The 17647-nt window shown below is 36.9% G+C and overlaps 1 protein-coding gene across 20 annotated transcripts in view; it reads right to left on the reverse strand.

Moving 5' to 3' along the window:
* Window positions 1-17647, reverse strand: part of DAB1 (DAB adaptor protein 1) — a 790680-nt gene that overhangs the window by 134565 nt on the left and 638468 nt on the right. The window contains exon 3 of one of the 20 annotated variants that reach the window (XM_078392916.1): window positions 16213-16322. The exons of the other annotated variants lie outside the window; for them this stretch is intronic. Coding sequence (XP_078249042.1) covers window positions 16213-16234 — 22 coding nt within the window. The 5' untranslated portion in view covers window positions 16235-16322. The remainder of the gene's footprint in view (window positions 1-16212; window positions 16323-17647) is intronic. 20 annotated transcript variants of the gene reach the window in all.

Raw genomic sequence — 17647 nt, forward strand, 5'->3', positions numbered from 1 at the left:
TGCATTTTACATTTGTATTCTGTTAGCTGACTTTTCTGGACATGGTTAAGAAACAAGGTTGATTAAACAAACAAATAAAAAAGTTATCTCAGTTGTGTCCACTCAGAGTGCTACACAAAATTGGAGTGAGAATGGGATCCATCCACTATTCACAAGGAAAGATGCTGCAGGCATCTCCTTCTACAGTTCTCAGCTGCTACATGGGCAAGGTGACCCACAAGCATTTGCAGCATACAGAGGGGTGAATGACAAGTGGTAGCATATTCACGGGACCCTCCATTACGCATGTCAGCATTTAAAGTGAAACAATTGAACAAGATCCCCGAGTGTGATTTAACAGCAGCATAAATAATGCATTTTTGAATTGTAATATATTGTAATAGCACATAAGACAGAAGAAGAGTGGGAACATCATTAAGCTGAACAACAAACTTAGAATGGTATGTGGATACCCTCTCTTTCTATTCCCTGTAGACATGCCCAGTCTTACTCAGCTTTTCAATCTATGATTTCTATTCTCTCTTTTTTCTTCCATAGACCCTTATCTTCCCCCTCACTGTTCTCTTAGAAACATAAATAATTTACCCTTCTGGCTGTTTATGTCCAGCTGTGCCAAATGATGGCAATCTTCTCCAAAGTCTTTCAAAAGAAAGTGAAATATGTTTTGGATCTCAAATGACTGCCCGCCTCTGCAGCCTTGATATAAAACCACGAGCAGCACTGTATCCTCCTTCTTCAGTGTCACACTATTTAAGAATGTTGGAATATCTACTGTTGCAGTTATAATCATTTTTACAAAAAAATTACATTTTATAAAAATCTAAAAAAAAAAACACCAACCCAAAAAACACCCTGCATATTTAAAGCAGTCTAATTAAAATGTGCAACTTTACAAAGCACAGGTGTTTGTAGAGAACTTATTCAGGAAGTATTTTAAGAGACAAGCAAGCTCTGCCACTAGCATTTAATAGATGGAAGTGTTCTTCTCTTTAAAATACGGATGTGCCATATGGAAACATTTCTCTTCTGTGACTAAAAGTGATGTAGCTTGCTGTTGAATTAGAACACTACACCTGGACGTCTTTATCCTTTTCAGTCATCTGATTAATCTTCAGAGCTCTTCAATGTTTACAATGTTTTTGAATCTGCAACTGAAGCACAGTCAACCCTCTTATCAGTGACTGTTTCATTTTGCTCCAAAAGCTAACAAAAGCATATTTTCTCCCAGGGCTCAGCAAATAAGCAGTAAAAATTACACTAAGTGATGAAAATTAAACTTAGAACTAGATCTCATTTTGGAAAATGGGTTAAAGAATACTGTTTCTCCCCCTCCTCTCTCCACATACAAGTGAACGGTTTTATCTCAACAGAGAAAGATATATTACTGCGGGCAATTAAATGCTCTGTCTGCATAGCTGGAATTTGGAATTCTTTCAGGCTGCTTAATCTTACCACTCTTCATACTTGATTGTATACTATGATTTTATTAGAATTTGTCATCTTGGCTGTCCAATAACACGTAGTTCACAATATTCTGACTTAAGCAATGAATAAATTCTGCAGGGACATTGTCCTTGGTTAATTTCTCTGAATTCAATCCGGCAAATTCTTTTTATCTTAAAGAAATAAAATCCCTGTGTCTGAACGGTGAGACACAGGGATTCACCAAAAAAATCCCCCCGGAGGTTCTACATGCAACTTGTCTGGCCTCTGATTTAAATAATTTCCATCAAATATCACAGCCTTCATCTCTGGGTGTTCCTGGGCACACTGGATACTGACATGTGCCACATAGGAGGAATACACAAATTACAGCAACAGCAAACAGAGCCAGCCCTGTGTTTCTAAAAAGGTGGGCTATATATGTACCATCCAATATCCTAGAGTGAAAATCCTGTAAATTGCTACATTCTTTTATTTAACTCTGAGTGCCTATCAGGACACAATATGATTCGCCTAGTTCTAAAACTATTAAGTGAATAATGATATTATCTGCAAAGTCAATAACATGCCCGAAGCAGTCAAAGCTCTTTAGTGTGATAGTACTCCGTCTTTTAACCTAATATACTGCCCATCATATACTGAACTTATATTGAGCATATATACTTGAGATGACATCTTTTTCAAATCTCAGTGAAATGTGATGCAATGGGACACACTGCAGTGTTGTAAGTATGCTGCATTTTCATGGAAGCAATTAGAATTTTTATAGCACACACATGGCAAGAATACAAAATGCAGCTGCTGAGAATGACCTCTAAGGCATAGCAACACCTTAGAGGTAGTAGATCAGCCTTCAGTCATGAAAAAATGAATGGGCAAGTTTACGCCATCATTCTTCTCTTGAGGACTACTGTAGAAAGAGTTCTTTTAACAGTACCAAAGCTTTAATTACATAAAGATAGCTCTGTAAACTTTTCCTCACATTCATTATTATATGTAAGGCAGGCAGTGAGTTATTCTGAAGGACACATTTAATGCTAGAATGCCAGTTCTGGACACAATTCAAGAAGGATGCTGACAAATTGGAACAAATTCAGAGGAGGGCAGCAAGGGTGATCAGGGGGCTGGAAACCAAGCCCTATGAAGAAAGACTGAAAGAATTGAGTATGTTTAGTCTTGAGAAAAGAAGACCGAGGGGCGATATGATAACACTTTTCAAATATTTGAAAGGATGTCATACAGAGGAGGGGCAGGATCTTGATCATCTCAGAGTGAAGGACATGCAACAATGTGCTCAAGTTACAGGAAGCTAGATTTCAATTTAATATCATTAATATCACTATTACAGCAGTATGACAATGAAACCAATTACCTTGAGAGGTGGTGAGTGCTCCAACACTGGAAGCATTTAAGAGAAACTTAGACAACCACCTGGCAGATATTCTTTGATTTGTATTCCTGCATTGAGCAGGGGGTTGGACTTGATGGCCTTATAGCCACCTTCAAACTTCACTACTCTATGATTCTATGATTCTCTGACAGATTTCCACTTCTGTCTATCCCATCCTTCTACCTGCAACATTCAGAAAACCTTTGAAAACATTTAAAAATGTTTTTAAAATTGATTGAATGTATAATTGTTTTTATTATATAGTTTTATATGGCATTTTTGGGACGTGCTGGCGCTGCAGGTTAAACCGCAGGAGCCTCTGTCCTGCAGGGTCAGAAGACCAGCAGTCATAAGATCGAATCCACTTGACGGAGTGAGCTCCCATCGCTTGTCCCAGCTCCTGCCAATTTAGCAGTTCGAAAGCATGTTAAAATGCGAGTAGATAAATAGGTACCCCCTTGGCGGGAAAGTAACTGCATTCTGTGTCTTAGCTGCGCTAGCCACGTGACCACGCAAACTCTCTTCGGACAAACGCTGGCTCTATGGCTTGGAAACGGGGATGAGCACCGCCCCCTAGAGTCAGACATGACTGGACTAAATGTCAAGGGGGACCTTTTATGGTATTTCTAACTGTTATTATTGTATCATCCATATAAATCCATCCAAAAGCACATAACACAAAAACCTGTTAAAAGCCAGAACAAAAGCTGCATGGAAATGGAACTGCTTAAGTCAAACACAGAAGCAAAATTATAAAGAGAATGAGGAGACCTGAGAGAATACAAAGCCCTTTGCCTGGCATCAAGAAGAGAATCCAGCAGACACCCACCAGACTTCTCTGAGGGGACAGTAGTATACTGAAGAGGGAATGTTGCACTCTACAGGTTCCACATATTTTTCAAAGCAGGATTTTACAAGATGCCCCCACTCACACCTATTCCTCAAATCAAGAAGACATTTCAAGTGGGACTAAAAGTGTGGACTTCGAAAACATGGACATTTTCCTATGATGCTCCTTATTCAAAGAAAACACAGCTGGCTCTGGTGTGGAGAAAACAGAAAGAAAATGTCTCACAAAATGCTGCAACAAGATTGTAGACTGATGCGGCTTATAGGGAGCATGTAACTCCTGTATTACAACAGCTTTACTGGCTGCCAGTCTGCTTCTGGGCTTAATTCAAAATGCTGGTTCTTACCTATAAAGCCCTACATGGCTTGAGTCCAGGCTATTTGAAGGATCACATCACCTCATATGAGCCTTCAGAGCTTTTAAGGTCTTATGGGGAGGCCCTTCTCTCAATTCCACCACCTTCCTAAGCATGTTTGGTGAGGATATGAGAACGGACCTTCTCAATGGCTGCTCCCAGGCTTTAGAATGCACTGCCCTGAGAAATCAGGTTGGCCCCCTCCCCCTTGTCCTTCTGTTATCAGGCAAAGACCTTCCTCTTCTTTAAGCATTAAGTTAACTCAGGAATGCTGGTAATTAACTTACAAATTTTAAATGTTTTTAAATTTTTCTTATGCTTCATTGTTTTAATCTTAATGCATGTTTAATTACTTTAAAATGTGATTTTATACAGTGTTTTAAGATTTCTTATTTTATCTACTGCAAGCTGCCTTGGGTCCCCTATGGGGAGAAAGGTGGCATATAAATAATTTAAATAAAATGTAGGGATCAGGATGAAGCAAGGCTGCTAGAGACCAGCACAATGTACTAGAAGCCAGGGTGCCTGAAAATCCTTTGTAAGGTAGAACTATGGCATTATCCACCAATTGACAAGACCATCCTTGCACTGGTAAGCTGTAAGATGATGACAAGGTTTCCATGTTTTAGTATGGTTTGCAATGGATTGCAGTTATGAGTTGCCAGCTCATCCCAAGCAATAGAAATCCAGAAGTAGAACCTTAAATTCTATGCTATTATATCAGTCAAGTTCTAAATCTTGGTCTATTTGTTTCGTATTAATTGTAAAAATTCATCATGGGGGGGGGGAACCTGCTTGATATTATAACTGGAGGTGAGATTTGTTACAAGAGCTCAAAGATGCCCTGAATGGCTCTCTCTCCATCTGTTTTCACAAAGGATGTCAGATTTGCCATATCTCTGAGTGAGACATTGTTGACTGCAATTACTCTCATGAAAGTAATTTTAACTCTCAATTTTAGCTTTTTGCAGAACTATAGCAGAACAAATAGTTCTTCTATCTATGATGCTCATACTCCTGCCATTTTCACAGATTTAGCACCAAGTGTCAAAACAAAACCCCACACCTAATTGCACAACTTTGTATCATATCTGCCTTATTAATAAATCTACCATTATCTTGGGAACTGCATAGACTGCAAGATGTTGTTTTTATCCTTCTCATTCTCGCCCTGGGGGCTCATTCAAAAGTTCCCTGAAGGCTTGTAAAATAGCCTATGCACTTATTTTAGAAGGTGACTGGCACCTGGTTTGGATTCAAGGTGTAGTTTTCACATGTCAACAAAAATCAACTTGTTGCTCCCAGCAGATCTTCTAACATTTGCTTTCCAAGAGAACATTGGGAAACTCCTTTCTGCTAAGATGCTATGGATGTGCATGCATGTCTATGCATGCCAGTTTTATTTGGAAGAATACGTAACAGCTCACAATATTCTTGTTTTTAAAATAGTGCCAAGCTCCCACTGATTTCAAGATGCTAACAATCTGTGTTCAATAAGACTAGACTTAGGAAAATGACTCAAAGCTTAGGTGAATTTCTATCAGGGTTGCATTTCAAAAAAATTACCCATAATTTTATGTGCGGATATACTGGCACCTTAACTGTGCCATCAGTTTATTTAGATTATCTTCTCAGTGGTGCTTTCATTTTGTTTAGTGTTGTCATTCACAGTAAACTCCAGTTGAGAGCTTTTTATAGCACTTTACATGATTAGTACTTCAACAGCAGTCCTGTATTCAAATGCATCTGTATAGCAAAATTCCTAGTGCCAAGGGTGTAATAAAGTAGTATTTCCTGTGTTTATTTGCAATCTGCCATTTTATATCAAGCCTCCTATGATATATAACAGAACTTTCAGATGGAAATCAGTTGTATACATCGAGGTGACTGTGGATCTTGTTCTTTTCTTGATCGTTTGCTTTTGTTTTCAAGCAAACAGCAGTACAAATATGAGGTATGCATTTCATTGCGTTTGTGAGTTAGACTAATGAAACTACTACTAGTAGTAATAGTAGTAATAGTAGAAGGAAATATTGTGATTAAGGCAAGGAAGCAATATTACTGGTATGACTCAATGATCCACAGGGTCCCTTCCAGCTCCGCAGTTTTAAGGTGATGATGATAATGATTACTTTTGCATAAATTAATTAAATTGATTAAACTTTCAGGTAAATTTCAATGGAAGTCTGTGTTTTGTTGAAGTCTACAGGAGCAGAAACTTACAGGATCCATTTTTTTCAGGGCTAATGATAGGAATGGAAGATAATTAGTTGGACTGTGTTACTTGGCCTGCGGTGTAAATGTTTGTATTTTTAGTGGGGGATTTTTTAGTGGGTGTGGAGTGTTTAGGGAATTTTATGTGTGTGCATGTGTCTGGTCTCTGGGTGTCTGTGAATTTCGTTGTATGGGTATACTGTGTATATACTTACAATGACAATAAATTATTATTATTATTATTATTATTATTATTATTATTATTATTATTATTATTATTATTATTATTATTATTATTATAGATTTTACACTCAGGTTCTAAAGAGCTGACAGTTGTTGTCTAATAGTGAAATCAGGTATTTCAAAGTAGAAATATCTGATGATTTCCCCAAAATTTGGTAACAGCTAGAAGTGATAATACTTTAGCTTTTTCTACACATCTGTAGATACTGGACTATGGATATCATAACCCAGTTTTGAAACCTACCTGTGAAAAAATCAAATAACATGCAACCTAATCTGAAACAAGTGACTTAGAAATAACTGCTACCTCCACTTGCACAGGCAAATGCAGTGGGGCTTCTCTCCGTCTGAGCACGAGTAGAAATGAAGTCTTTGTGTTTATTTGAATAAGAAGATAGAGTCCAGGATGCCAAGATGGGAGGATGGCAAGGAGGAAATGTACTTCAGATTTACTAGACCACATCATTGAAAAACATTTCTAGTGAGTTGTGACTCAAATTCAGGAACAAGCTAGATGTGACACAGAGTTTGGCAACACTCTCTCTCTCTCTCTCTCTCTCTCTCTCTCACACACACACACACACACACACACACAGAGAGAGAGAGAGAGAGAGAGGGAGGGAGGGAGGAGGGGAGCAAGAGCTCTTTTTCTTCTGCACTTACTAAGTTGTTCTCCTACATAAAGAGAGAAAGAGAGGAAAGCAGCATGTGGTGAATGATTCTGAGTTGAGAAATGATGAGAGTGAAAAGGTTTAACAGGACCTTGCTGTTAAAGATAGAAAGAAAGTGCCATGGAACATTGTGTAATAGCTACTTTGGCTAACCTTCTGATGCAGAAATGATCAGGGAGGGATGCTGACTTTTAAGAATGTTTAGAGATTGTTTTACTCCCCTTGTCCCGTTTGCAATACAGTATGTCATATTGGGGGGGGTCATTATATTCAAAGTTCTGAACACACTCTAAATTACTGTGTTATTATGTAGGGTTCCTTCTGCAAAATAATGTGAGAATCGCAATGTTTTTGCTTTATACTATATTGAATAATTTCTATAATGCTATTTATGCAACATTCGTCCTTGGGTTGGTAGGGATTTGACCCTGTTTCGTATTTTAAAAGTACTTTTATTCTTTAAACTAAAGAAAGAAATACCTAATAGGTAACATTAGTGTGAGAGCCCATGTGGTGTAATGGACAGACTGTCTAGACTAGGAGACAGGAGACCTGGGTTCAATTCCCTGCTTTTCCATAGAAACTCACAGGAGCAGGGAATGGTGATGTTTAAACATTCCTTGAACCCCTCAAATACACTAACAACATTAATCAGCATAACTCAGAAGCAACTTGACAACACTTAACAACAGCAAACATATTAGTACATGCTACACTTAAGCTAGCACAATACCTCTTTCAAATCCTGTTCCAGGCTGATTTTTGAGGATGCAATATTGAATTATTTAGAAACTCCAAACCAAAGCTCTCTTGCAGTTGCCATGTTTAACTTATCCAGAATCTTAAGAATGCAGACAGATAATATTGCCCGCAGTCTGACTGTGCCATCAAGAAACAAATCAGCAAGGAACGTGCCCCTTCACATTCTGGAAACCTCAAGAGGAAAAAAAGAATGGGTGCCATCAACCAAAACTATGAGAAACATTGCCAGTCTCAGAAACCTGGCACATTCACTGTCAGCAGCAAAAAGAAAAAAGAAAAAAAAGAGTCTGACTTTCAAGAATCCTTTCAGGTCTGTCCCCCACTTCTCTCTAGGGATGAAAAGTTCAAAAAGTATTTTCCGCTTCATTTCCAAACAACTTAATTTCTTGATATTTACAAACCTGCTGTGATGGATTTTTAAGAAGTTATATAATCAGTTTTCAAGCAGAGTTTGCACATTGATCCAGAACATATTTACTAGGACAACTTCCTGATTTTAATATTACTTTGTTGTCTCTGTAACTTTAGAGAATCATTCAGTGACTCCCAAGGTCAGAAACATTCTGCCTCAGGGATTCCATAAGCCTGGCTAAAGGTATAACTAGAAACAGCAGGAGCCTAGCCAGATGAGAAGAAATGCACAATTCTTTCTGCATTTAGCTCATTAAAAACCAAAATAGGTAAATTGAGATTGCTGTACTTGGAGTTATCCTGAGAACATAAAACTGGAAAAGGCAGCAATGCTGGGGAAGTGGGAGGCAGAAGGAAAAGAGGAAGACCTCACATGTAATGGTTGACTCAATAAAGCAACCCATAGATTGCAAGCCCTGACCAGGGCTGTTAATGACAGGACCTTTCAGAGGTAATTAATTCATAGTGTCACTATAAGCTGGAAGCAACTTAATGGCACATAACCAGAAGTGACAGCAGTAGATTGAACTTCTCTATCTCTATCTCATACACATGCACAGCCTATGCTTAGAAGGCCAGAGAAAATGTACATCTTCTCCCTCTGTTTTAACATTAAAAGATCACCATCACTGTCGCTTAAGGGATGATACATGTTCAGCCTCCACATTGTGGCACTAGGCTAAATATATTGCAACACAATTCTAGTGGCATTTGTGGCTTTTTCATTTAGTAGCTGAGGTCATCTGGACACAGTTGCTAATTGTTCCAAGCAAGCCAAAAACTGCATGGCCATAGAAATCTGAGACAGAATGCTCAGAATTACATAAAAGTAAATAGGGTAGTATTCATGCATCAATGCATGTATTAATAGTCAGTGCACTTACTTTTCTCAAGCACAGTTGTGAGTAATCATCATTAAAATCTTTTAAAACAATACTGATCAAGATATTTTTAGGAACATTTAGATTAAGTCAATAAATTGATCCTCAACAATGGGCTTACAATTATGTAGCACCTTTTACTGACTGATGGGAAAGCAGAGAACTCTAAGAACTGGTCCCAGCAGCAAGCAAAAGCCACTGCTTTCCTCTTGCAATCCAGTGTTTCACACAAGAAATTATCTCCCACTGCCTGTTCAGCATCACAGAATGTCTTTCTCTGCTAGAGGAACCATAGGAGGCCAAGGAGAAAACTGCATTTTCCCTTAGACTTTGGACTGAAAAAAAAATGCTGTCAATTTCAAAATTGCAACAGTGGCAAAGTGCTTCTTTCAATTGGTTCCTTTCATTTTTGCTCCCCACTGTCATTCCTATTGTCAAAGTGGCAGCAGGAGATGGTTAAACAAAACAAAGCCAATAAATAAATAAATAAATTACTGCCAGCAGTCACCCTTGGACAGAACATTAATAAAAAGAAAAACATCCATATATCAAAGAGCATTCCCAAGGCCAAAGGAAGGATGTTGTGCACCCTTTCTTAATGTAGCCCTGTAAGAATCATTTGGTTTTTAACAGCTGCATTATTTTTAAAGTTCTATCAGCAGACATTCTAACCAAAGGCAGGGGAGGGAGAGTCTAAAATAAATTGCAGTTTTAAAAAATAGGCTTCCATAAACAAACAGTAGGCCTATGTTTTAAGAACAGTACTTTAAAAGAAAGAGAATTATTCAATAGCAGAATTACATGGTTGTTGTACAAAGACTTGAAATGCAAAATCTGAGTAATCAAGGGACTGAGACTGATGCCAAGGGAATATATTTTGTGATCAAGGAATATACAATATACGACATCCAACTGCATGTGAGTAGAAGGTGTATAATGTGAGTTCTCCAGTTCATTAAAATAAGCACAATTTAGGACTCTGAAAACCAGTATTAACAACCAGGGTTTTAGGAATGCTCATTATATTTCTAGGACTTCGGGTGTGTTAGGCGTTTTGACCAAGGTCTATGAATAAAGTGCTTACAATTTGGTCTAACTAACCAAAGAAAACAAATAAGGAAAAGAAATCAGAGACAAAGAATAGGAAGAGGAGCAGCATGAATATGTTGATATGATAAATAAGATTTAAAATGGTAAATCAGTTTGTGAATAACCTATGGCTTGGATACATCATAATTTCCTTTTTGACTGAAATCCACGGCTAAGGATTACCAAGAACATAGAACAAAGGAGAGAATCTGAGCACAGGTAGAAAGGAAGCAGTCTTTACACATCCACAAAACCTCAAATTACTTTGATATAGACTCTCTGAAGAGCCTTGTGTCCCTGTAAAATTCCCAGGTTTTGAGATCTTCTGTGGAGGTCCTTCTCTTAATTCTGTTGCCCTCACAAACACATCTGGGATTGAAAAAGGAGCTTCCAGTGGTGGAAATCCCTTCAATGGGAGAATAGGTAGATTCCCTCTCTGTTGTCCTTCTGCTTTAGGGAGATGTTTGGCAATTGAATGGCCTACTAATTGCTATTTTTTTTCAATTCTCCCCCAATATCCTTCTAAAGTGTTTCAAATCATTTTAAGCCACTAGCTTTTTAAATATTATTACATGTTTAGGTGTATTTTAATATTACAGTGGACCCTTGACTTACAGACGACTTGACTTACAGACTTTTTGAGTTACAGACTTCTCTGGCCGCAAAATTTAGGTTTGACTTGCAGACTGAGATTTGACTTACAGACCAGAAAAAAACCAAAATGGAACAAAAACGGCCTGTTACGGGATTAATCGGTTTTCAATGCACTGTAGGTCAATGGAGACTTGACCTTAAGACTTTTTGACTTGATACACTAGAGATGGGGGCTTCATATTTGTATACGAATACTAAGCCCACCTCCAGAATCTACCAGACCAACAATCGTTAGACTATGTTGCTATGTGAATTCCAAAACACTTTTCATGCTTTCCTTTAGCAAACTGTGCATGTACAACCAATGCTATAAGAGTAACAGCATATATTGACTACCTCATGGCACTATTTTCTTTCTTAGAAGTCCCACCTGAACTGCCCACAACAGATTCTTCTTATTGCTAGCTTTTTACACATGCCTGCCTTTCCTCATTTTTGAGCAAAATTGACCAAATCTAATCTTTAGTGAGGAAGCAACCTACTAATTTAACATTTGCATGCAGATTAGGGCACTGTAGAAAGAGCAATGCTTTTCTAAGTTACTGTACTATTAGCTAGGGAATTCATAGGCATATTGCATGCTAAGTAGGTCAATTTCTAGTCATATAACTGATTATATCAAAGTATTTATTCATGAATATTCTAATTCACCATGTTTCAAATAAATCATATTTTTGTTTTAAAGTTACATTTAAATTATGGTTGCCTATGTCTAGTTTTTAATCTACCTTGAACATGGCCATGTAACTGACTCTAAATTAACACCACCCTCAATTATAAAGAATCCCGTTGTGCTTTCATTATGTAGAAGTGAGCGCAAGAAAGGAAGAAACTTTTTTAAACCACTGTTCCCATGATCCCAACTAAGGGACACTTTGTATATATATTTTTTCTCCATCTGTTGAGTAGAATTTATCTTGTAAAAGTTCAAAGGATTTAGACATCTGTGAAGATCTTCCTATATTTTTTTTTACTTGACAATATATGCCATTAAGCAACATCAAAAACATTAAAAAACCAATTTCTTCACATCTTATAGGAAGTATAACTGAGAAAATACTAAGTCAAAAAGTCCTTACTAAAAGCAAAAACCAAAGCATACTAAGAAATATTAATCACTAGAATCAGCACAGCATGCAGTTACATGGGAGGAAGTCCCACTGAAGTCAGTGAGGCTTATCTCTAACTACAGTACAGTGGACCCTCGACTTACAGACGACTCCACTTACAGACTTTTCGAGTTACAGACTTCTCTGGCTGCAAAATTTAGGTTCAACTTTAGCCGGAGAATCAACCTACAGACCAGAAAAAAAAACCAAAATGGAACAAAAATGGCCAGTTACGGATTAATCAGTTTTCAATGCATTGTAGGTCAATGGAGCCTCGACCTACAGAAGTTTTGACCTGCAGCCATCGTTCCAATACAGATTAATTCCATAAGTCAAAGGTCCACTGTAGATATAACACAGCCCTTTGCCGGCCAGTGCTTTCACTAGCACAGTTGAAAGACAACTTTAACATTCAACACTACCTTTAGAGAGGAAAATTGAGAGGTGAAAAATCAGGAATTATATTTTCAGTAATACAAAAAACACCCACTTGATCTCTTCATAGCAATAAAATCCAATTGCTTTACTGGACCATTTAAAAGTTTAATTGTCCAATTTGTAACTTTTTAGTGGGACAGTTAACAGGGTTGTCCACCTTCAAACTTTGTGTTGAATTAGTGTTTTATGTCAGCTTCTTTTCATGATGAGAAATAAACACTAAGGCTTTCAGAAGAAAAATTTTATTTTTCATAACGTACCGTACTAAAATTAACAACTACAAATGCTAATTAGTTCATTAAAACCACTTATATAAGTTAAAAGGGCAGCTAAAACCTATCAACTGCTCTTGCATTTGAGTAAGGGCAAAAGAGTATCATTAGCATGGTTTAATACATTTTCCTTTTGCCTAGCTTCAGGGATTTTATGGAAGGCTAAGAATCATGCTTTTGACTAAAATTCTCTGCTCTTTCATAAGATACAAAATCAGCTACTTCACTCTGTCTCCAGGAATTAACTCTCTCTCTCTCTCTCTCTCTCTCTCTCTCTCTCTCTCTCTCTCTCTCTCTCTCTGTGTGTGTGTGTGTGTGTGTGTGTGTGTGTGTGTGTGTGTGTGTGTGTGTGTGTGTGTGTGTGTGTGTGTGTGTGTGTGTGATCAGTTATTTTATTTGTTAGAGATTTGGTTTTGTGTGATGTTTTATTAATTTACTACTGTACTTTTTTAATATGTTTATATTATGTTATTACAAACTGCCCAGACTATCTACTAGATGGGCAGAATAAAAATTAAGCAAACAAACAATATAAACGGAGTGCCAGTCATCCCCCAGTCATCCAGCTACAGTCTAAATTTGCCTTTTGACTTTCCTTTCATCCTTGCAAATATTGGTGTGCCTACTCCGCAACACAATTTCAGCCTGCTATTGTCAATATGATGTAACTGAAGGATTATATTGCCTGAATTCAGACTCTGTGAACAAATCCCTGTTTCCGTTAATTTTTTGAGATTATTTCAAGGCATCCCATTAATTATAAACACAAATCACACTGAAGTTAACTTACAAAGCATTTTGTGCAAGTATACTGGAAAAGCAGACACACAACAAATATACATGGATAAAAAGTAAGTGTAACTTCACCAATAAATCACAGATTATTAAAGGATTTGGTTGCACAGCACAATAACTCAGTGGTCTTTCTCTTTGTTCCCAGAGAGAGGAAAATATTTCCCATTTTTGAGTGCTGTTATTCCACAAAAGGAGATCTAAATTACAGCTCACTTGACAGTGTGCCTTATCACCTGTTTCTGTTATTCTGCATCCTGGTATGGTTTTCCCCATTGCTTGGTGCTGAGTGACAGGTGGAAAGTTCAGTTTTTATCCAATAAAGGTATATGCTCATTTGCTGTCTTTGAAGTGTGTGAGGTGGGAGGCAAGTGAAAGGATGCTATTTGCTCATTTCATCTCTCCTCCATGACCTCTCCTTCACCTCTACCTCATGCCCATACAACCCATCAAGCATGGAGCTGCAGCTAGAACTTGGCTGGACAAGTAGAACAACCTGTTGCCATCCCACTCTGGATTGAAATTGTGCAATGAATCTATTCGGGTATTCAAGAAACAGTTGATCTAAACACATGAATAAAGAAAGAAAGGATCCTAGGTTCAATCCTGCTTGTTACTTTCCTTCATCCAGAGAGAGACTGCCTTTGATATACACGGAGCCTCTCCATATGACTGGAGACTCTGAAAAAAATCACTACAGTAATACACAGGTTACATTAAGAATCAACTGGAAATAAAATTGATCTTAAAAATGTTTTCCAATAATGTTTGTATTTGTTGACCCAATTTTGAATTGAGCCAGGGGCAATCCATCTATCAATACTACTATACTCAACATCACAGCAAGGATTTACACCTCATAATGCTTAAATGTTATTTTGTGAAACTGTATACTAGCAAAGCTGCAATGGGGCAGCTGTAAGTGGAATGGAATGAACCTGATCGTCAGAATCTGACTACTCAACACCAGTTAGCAAAAATCCAATAGAGTAAATTGTTGTGGCAAATTCATACCAGTTAAGAATTCTAGGTTTGTTTTTCTCCTCATTTGCTAGTCGTATCATTTGGCACCCAATGAGAAATACAATCACTGACTAGTTAACTATCAACTGTTGTTCACTGTAGCAGTTTACACCATTTGATAAGCTGATGACCATAAGTAATAGGATTCTGACCATTAAATAATGGAAAAGGAGTGTATATTGCTGATAGTAACATATTCAGAACATGCATCTTAATGCTTAGGACATCTTAAATGTAATTAAGCATCTAGTCATAAGCAGAGACTCATATACAGTACAGCCTACAATATGGCATTTTTCTGTCCGATAACAAACCACTTTTGATCTTGCATATTTCAGGGTTTTTTTAGTGGTTTATGATTTTGTGCTGTTCCTATTTTATGCTGTTGTTGTCATTATTGTTTTTAACTATGGTTTTGTTTTGTTGTTTTCAATTGATAGCTGGTAGAATAACAGCACACAAATATACAAACATACATATCAGAGTGGATGAACCCTTGCCTTCATAATCATAACTGCTAAAAGGAAGAAAGTAAAACTTTGTTGACAGAAATAATTAATCTCCTTGCAGCTCTGTTTGCAGGAATCTGATAGTACAAAGTACAAACTGACCTTTAGTACATAAACAACTAAACAAAAATACGAAGCTCTTCTATGTGTGAGAAGCTTAGCTAAATACAGTGCATCTTTAATATCCAGTCTTCCTCTCTATCATATCAACAGGAGTTGCCCAAAGTAAATAAAGAATACTACATCCCTTATCTCCATGTTCCTTTCCGTAGACCTGAATGCAAAATGAATGCAATATGTTGGATTTGGGGGATGATCTTTTTAATCAATGAGAAATAGAGGCTGCAGTTATTTTTAAATATTTTCAATTACCGGGGTCCTAATGTGAACTTCCTAAGTGCTCTTTTCTGCTACACTAATCAACTGCAATCATTATCCCTTTTTGTCTAGTTAGTCCTCCTGCTATGATATAAATGGTATGTTTCACTTCATTTTTAATCATTTTTCTAGGACCTTTATGCTAGTATCTATATGCATTCAATGGAACATAATTGTTGATTATCCACATAGTAATTATGTAACTACCTAATGCAAAGATCACAAATATATATGAGACAGTGGTGCCTAATAGCAGCAGTGTGAAAATCAATCTTAAAATAAATTTCTTCTAAAAAGCACAACAGTCTTTCTTTCCAACCGTCTATTTGTGTATTGGCATACACAGAAAGAATTATTAAAGATTAACTCTATTTCATATTTTATCAGAAGTATCTGACTGCTTAATTTATGTTTGTTCTATTACATCTGTGTGAAAATGAATCAATCTGATTATAGCATAATTATATCATATTTTAGCAACCCACCTATTCTAGATTGATAGTAGTGATTTTAAAAAAAGGATGACTTTCAATATCACATAGTACCAAGCAGACCAGTGATAAATGATGCATCAATTATTTGTTACTCTTTTGATCTGTCTCTCTGTTTTCCCCAGTTTGCTTTTTCTTGATTTGGAAATAAGTTCTAAGAGACTGAATCCACCCAAGTGCCCTCTTTTGCTTTGTCCTCTCCTTGATTTATAAGCTGCTAACTTGCACATTTCTTACAGATGGGAGCTGTCCTTTTCATCCTCAACCACTGACCTCAGGAACCAGCTCAAGCTACCAGGATGAACAACATTTTTTTCATTCGAGATGCATCCTTGGAGAAATCCATTCTAAACAAATAGAAAAGATATCAGTAGTCATGCAGGTGCAGGATAGCAATGCCTTATGAACAACAGATATTGAGACAGATCTTACAGGCCTAACTGTACTTTTCATATTGTCTAAACTTTTATGGTAGGGCTTAAATCATTATTTTATTGCTATAACTATTACAGTCGTGATTTTTTGTATCCTGCAGCAAGCATGAAATAATTGAAAGGTAGACTTTAGGGGTGTAAAATAAAATAAAATATTGCAATATTTATATGACAACTACAGCATATAACTTGCAAAAATACCATACCATACCATACCATACCATAACCTAACCCCAGGTTCTGTCTCTGGATTTTCTAAGCAGGATAGGAGAAATAGGTCTGCCTCAAACCCTGGAAAGCTACCACTGGCAATGGACCCAATAACTGAGCTAAAAGGACTAGGAGTCTGCCATTCTGCAAGACAGCACATGATGTTCATACATATTTCCAGAAGGATTTTAAGGACATCAACTCAAAACATCCATCCTAACTTGAGGGGTTCCCTTGGCTTGGTTCAAATCTTGGCAATTAGAGCTTGGTAAGTTAACAAATGTATTCATTGTACAGCTTATTACAAAAGTTCTCCTGCCTCAGCAATTAATGCTGCAAATTTTGAAAAAGTAACATATTTATAATGTGTTACCTTTTGGCTCCTTTTTTGGAGAGAAAATAAACTATATAAAAAGTAGGAAAAATAAGAAACTGGCCTAAAACTTGATAAAATCCACACAAACCACCCCAAGAAAGGATTTTGGCTCCTCAAAAGTAACAAGAAAAAATAATAAACAAAATGGTGCTTGTGTTATTAAAGAATGTTATCATAAATTATTATTATTATTATTATTATTATTATTATTATTATTATTATTATTATTATTATTATTATTATTATTATTATTATTATTATTATTATTATTATTATTATTATTATTATTATTATTATTATTATGCATAAGGAACACTGTAATATGCTCCTTGTCCTAAAATGTAACACATGACAGGAAATACTGGTACATGTAACACTTTACTTTGAAGGTCTATCACAAACTGCATGGATAGTATCTTCCACTACCTATCTCATAGCACCATAAGCAGCCAATCATCTGGGAGATAAACATATGAAGTAGCTCCAAGCTACTTCAATTCAAATGCAGCATCCATAGTCATGGCTTCATGGAATTCCCAACACCTGTATAAACTTTTTCTTTAGCCACAGTACATGCCCCCAGCTGCCCCAAGGCTCATGTCATTTCCATCCATATTTGAATCTACCATGTGAGACAGTGTATGCTTAGAAA

The sequence above is a fragment of the Pogona vitticeps genome, chromosome 4 (assembly GCF_051106095.1).
Source record: "Pogona vitticeps strain Pit_001003342236 chromosome 4, PviZW2.1, whole genome shotgun sequence".
In the NCBI taxonomy this organism is placed as follows: domain Eukaryota; kingdom Metazoa; phylum Chordata; class Lepidosauria; order Squamata; family Agamidae; genus Pogona; species Pogona vitticeps.